The following is a 5,050-nucleotide window of genomic DNA, read 5'->3' on the forward strand; positions in this document are numbered from 1 at the left end:
CATAGTTGTTTATTACATTTATTCGGTTAGTAATAAATGGCACAAGCGACGGATTGTTGTTGATAGTTTATTTCTTTAGCCAAAAATTTAAAATGCCCTATTGGTATTATGATAAAAAGGATCTGCAGACCACTCCATCATTTCAAGATGCTATTAGTAACGAGACGGAAAATAGATACCGGAAAGAAGGTGCAAGATTTATTATTGACACTGGATCAAAGATGGACTTAGGTTATAACACTGTGGCTACGGGAGTTGTTTATTTTCATCGGTTTTACATGTTCCACTCGTTCAGAACATTCCCTCGGTATATAACGGCGTGCTGTTGCTTGTTCCTGGCGGGGAAAGTGGAGGAGACGCCGAAGAAATGTAAAGACATCATCAAAGTGGCCAAGTCTTTGCTGACGGAACAGAAGTTCGGTACCTTCGGCGAGGATCCGAAGGAAGAGGTGATGACGCTGGAGAGGATCCTGCTGCAGACCATCAAGTTCGACCTGCAGGTGGAGCACCCCTACGGCTACCTGCTCAAGTATGCCAAGTGCCTGAAAGGAGACAAGCAGAAGCTTCAGAAGATGGTGCAGATGGCGTGGACCTTTGTTAATGATAGGTAAGTTATGTTCAATTTCTTTACTTGTAATATAGTAGTAAAAAATTACTCAAATGTAGCTAATTCACTTGTGTATCCCTTCCTTAAGCACATCCACATTAATACTAAAAGACTATAAACCTGTAGCATTTCAGAGATGAAGAGAAATGTTTCATCATTCAATTATTAATTAAACCATCCTCATCTAGCGACAAATCCAATACAAAACATAAGCAGCATTACAACATAATTAACACACTGCAATTTAAAATATGACTCACCAACCGATTCCATTAACATTCCAGTTTATGCACAACCCTGTGCCTGCAATGGGAGCCGGAAGTAATTGCGGTGGCGCTGATGTTCCTTGCCGGGAAGCTCAGCAAGTTCGAGGTGGTGGACTGGAATGGGCGGCTGCCGAAGCACACCGCCTGGTGGGACATGTTTGTTGAGGACATCACACTGGAGCTGCTTGAGGACATTTGCCACCAGGTATTGGGTTTTGTGATTACTATATTTATGCAGCTGTAACCAATATGTTTTAATATTATGTATAGTAGATACTTTATCTACTTTGTAGATATGACAATCATGAACCTATACAAATCTCACAGGTAGAAAAATAAGAAAGCATATACATTTCTATAACTGCTAAGAACTTTTCATTACTGTTGCTTGATACATAATTAACTTGTTAGTTGGTATAAGTTGCGAATTTTAGAGGAAATTATTTACCTGCAGGTTGCCTGGTTATAGTCTGATACGCAATGACCGCACCGGTAGTGGTGGCGGTGGCGTAGCTATTTATCTCCGATCGCACATTCCCTACTCAGTTCTTAGTATGTCTTCCCAACCTCCACCAGGTGATGTGGGCGAACATCTTCTTATTGAAGTTACGCTATTACACACTAAGATTCTACTTGGTGTGTATTACAGTCCCTCGCTGCGTGTGAATTTCTTTAGTTCCTTTGAAAACCTTCTTGTCAACTTCATTCCTAATTACAGTCACGTTATTGTTATGGGTGATTTTAACACATGCCTCCTCAAAAATGACAGCAGGTCGTCTTCCTTCAAATCATTAGTTAGGTCCTGTAATATGGAAATCCTTCCTCTTAATGCAACACATCATTTCCCTGACTGCGTTCCGTCCCTTCTGGACCTAATTCTTGTTTCTTCGAGCCAACATGTTGCTAAACACGGGCAGTGTGCGGCGACAGGTTTCTCCTATCATGATCTCATATATTTATCTTACAAAATTCGCCCCCCTAAGGCTAAGCCAAGAACTCTTCTGCTGCGTAGTTTTGGTGGAATGAACGTAGAAGACTTGCGGCGTGATGCAGGAAATACGGATTGGGCTCCTGTTCTTAATGCAACTTGTGTTGATGAACAGGTCACCTTGTTCAATTCCCTGCTCACCAAGCTGTATGACGTGCATGCGCCGTTGCGACTAATTAAGGTGAAACATCTTCCGGCGCCTTGGCTCACTGAGGAGATAAAATCTTTGATCCGTGTCAAGAATGCTGCCAAATCCAGGTACAAAGGCCGTTCTACTGAAGCTAATAAGGAGAAATACATTACTTTACGAAATCGCTGCAACAAGGTGTGTAGGGATGCTCAACGCCGCCATATCCATCAATCAGTTGAAAATGGAGATCCAGCTAAAGTTTGGAAGTTCTTACGGTCATTGGGAGTCGGCAAGTCACGTAATGATTCCATACCTAAAGATTTAGACATTGATTCATTGAACTCTCACTTCTCTTCGTCATCAGCCATGGACAGTGCTGTAAAAACTAGTACACTTAGTCGCCTCTCGGCTTTGCCTACTCCTGACTTTCCTCCCTTTTCTCTAAGCCAATTTACCGATTGTGATGTTAAAAAGATCATTCTTTCTATCGTTTCCAATGCGATTGGCACAGACAGTATAAGTCGAAACATGATAATACCTATTTTAGATATCATCCTTCCTATCATCACTCATATATTAAATTCCTCCGTATCTACTGGCATATTCCCATCGTCCTGGAAAGAAGCTGAAGTGGTTCCCCTCCCGAAAAAATCCAACCCCTCCTCATTTTCTGAATACCGTCCCATATCCATTCTACCGTTCCTATCCAAAGTCCTTGAACGCCTTATCCATTACCAACTTTCCAATTTCCTTACCCATAATAACCTGATGAATCCTTTCCAGTCTGGCTTCCGTCCTGGCCATAGCACTGTTACTGCGCTTATAAAAATCACCGACGATATCCGCCAGAGTATGGATAAAGGGCAAATCACTATCCTTTCTTTGTTAGACTTCAGTAATGCCTTTAATACTGTTGATTTCGACATCTTACTTGGAATACTTCGATCGCTTAACATATCTCCAACGGTAATTGGCTGGTTTCGCAGTTATCTGCATGGGCGCCGGCAGCGTATTCGCATTGAGGAGTCACATTCTCAGTGGTGTGATATCTCGGCCGGTGTTCCACAAGGCGGCGTGTTATCTCCTCTACTCTTCGCAGTTTTTATAAACTCTATTTCTGAAAATATTTCTGCTTCCTATCACCTTTACGCAGACGATCTCCAAATCTATAAGCATGCTTCTCCTTCAGAGCTTCCTGAGGCTGTTGCATCAATCAACATAGATCTGAATGCAATATCAACCTGGAGTAAAAACCATGTGCTCAAAGTGAACCCTAACAAAACCCAAGTTATTCTCATAGGCAGTTCACGATTGATCTCCAACAATAATTTACAGCATATTCCACCTGTATTATTCGATGGTGTCCATATTCCATATAGTGATACAGTCAAAAACCTTGGCATTTTTATGGATAAGTTTTTTACTTGGGGCCCTCAGATGGAGGCCGTTAGCCGGAAGATTTTTGCGTCAGCAGGTTCACTTAAAAGGTTGCGTAACTTTCTACCTACTTCCACCAAGATCGCGTTAGCACAATCACTTCTCCTCCCCGTTCTTGACTACGCCGATGCCAGCTATCCTGATCTCACCGAGGAGCAACTAAACAAACTTGAGAGACTTCAAAACTTTTGCATCCGGTTCATATTTGGCGTAAGGAAATATGACCACATCTCCGAATACCGTACTAAACTCAAGTGGCTCCCAATTCGACTTCGCCGGAATACCCACATTCTTTCACTTCTCTACTCTGTACTGTTCAATCCATGTACCCCAGCATACCTGAAGGAGCGTTTTGGGATGCGTTGCTCTACCCACAGCTGTACCCTTCGATCATCTAAGAATCTCAGGCTGAATATTCCAGAACACAAAACCAAATTTTACAGTGAATCTTTTACTGTCCAGGCTGTATTGTTGTGGAATGATTTACCCACCAATATCAGACTTGCGCCATCGCTTGCATCTTTTAAAACTTTGCTGAACAAGCACTACCTCAATAAATTATCCTTACCAGCGTAATATATTTATATATATAATAGTATGTATTTATTTATGTATATAAGTATGATGTATGTAGTTTATTTATATTACCTATTACTAGGTATAGATTAGGTATATACATTTGTAATTTTCTCCTTGTTATATGTTCTGTTTGTAATTTTTTGCACTTTCCCCTTTTCTTGTATAGTTTCTCTCCTCCGAGGTAGTCTGGAAGAAATTACTCTTAGTAATAAGGCCGCCATTTGTACCGTCTATATTGTACATTTCCTTGTGTAATTTATGTTTGTGTGTGCAATAAAGAATTATCTATCTATCTATCTATCTGCCTTTAATTAGATAGATGACCCATTTACCATTGATGCTATCAAACTTTTCTAACTTTCTCACCATAATTATAACCATATGAAAGTGCATACAGTAACAAGCCTATCTCTCATTCCAGGTGTTAGATCTGTACTCGCCTCAGACCCAGGCGTCGGGCGGAGAGTCCCCACCTCCGGGCGCCGCCGTCCAGCCAAAAAACGAGAGGAAACCGCTGCCCGTTACACCGCCCGCTTCCGCATCACCTGTCGCCCCTGTCGCCGCTAAGCTCAACGCGCCCACGCCTATCAAGAACGGCGCGGAAAAGCTGCTCCCGCCTAAAATGGACATGCGGTTTTATCCCCCTTACGTGTACCCGCCAGTTCCGTATTCAGACTACTCGGCGCCGCCGCCGACGTCGATGCCGCCGGCCAGCCTGCCCCCGCCCCCGCTGCCGCGCCCGCCGCTCGTGTTCCAGGAGCCGCCGCCGCCGCCCCGCTACCCGCAGGTGTCGGTGCCCCCCCCGCACTACTTCGCCCCCCTCCGCCCGCCCCCTCCCAGACCGTACTTCCCGCCGTAACGGATAGCGGTACCTCAAGTTGGACGTTGTGTAAATTTTTTACTGAAATAAAATAAATAGATTTACTTACACTTTTTTGTGGTTTCATTTTGAGTAGGTATGCAATGTGTTAGGATCGAAAAGAAAAGAATTTATAGTTTTCATTAATTTTAATGTCAGTAAATCACAAAGTATAAAGATGTGT

The 5,050-nt window shown here is 42.9% G+C and overlaps 1 protein-coding gene across 1 annotated transcript; it reads left to right on the plus strand.

Annotated features, from left to right (window-relative positions):
* Positions 1–7: 7 nt before the first annotated feature.
* Positions 8–4,940, plus strand: LOC119692507 (cyclin-K). The gene is made up of 3 exons (XM_038113342.2): positions 8–607; positions 892–1,078; positions 4,429–4,940. The coding sequence occupies exons 1-3, from the start codon at positions 93–95 to the stop codon at positions 4,864–4,866; spliced, it is 1,140 nt and encodes a 379-aa protein (XP_037969270.1). The 5' UTR covers positions 8–92; the 3' UTR covers positions 4,867–4,940.
* The last annotated feature ends 110 nt before the right edge of the window (positions 4,941–5,050 follow it).

Source organism: Plutella xylostella, chromosome 23, assembly GCF_932276165.1.
Source record: "Plutella xylostella chromosome 23, ilPluXylo3.1, whole genome shotgun sequence".
NCBI classification, from domain to species: domain Eukaryota; kingdom Metazoa; phylum Arthropoda; class Insecta; order Lepidoptera; family Plutellidae; genus Plutella; species Plutella xylostella.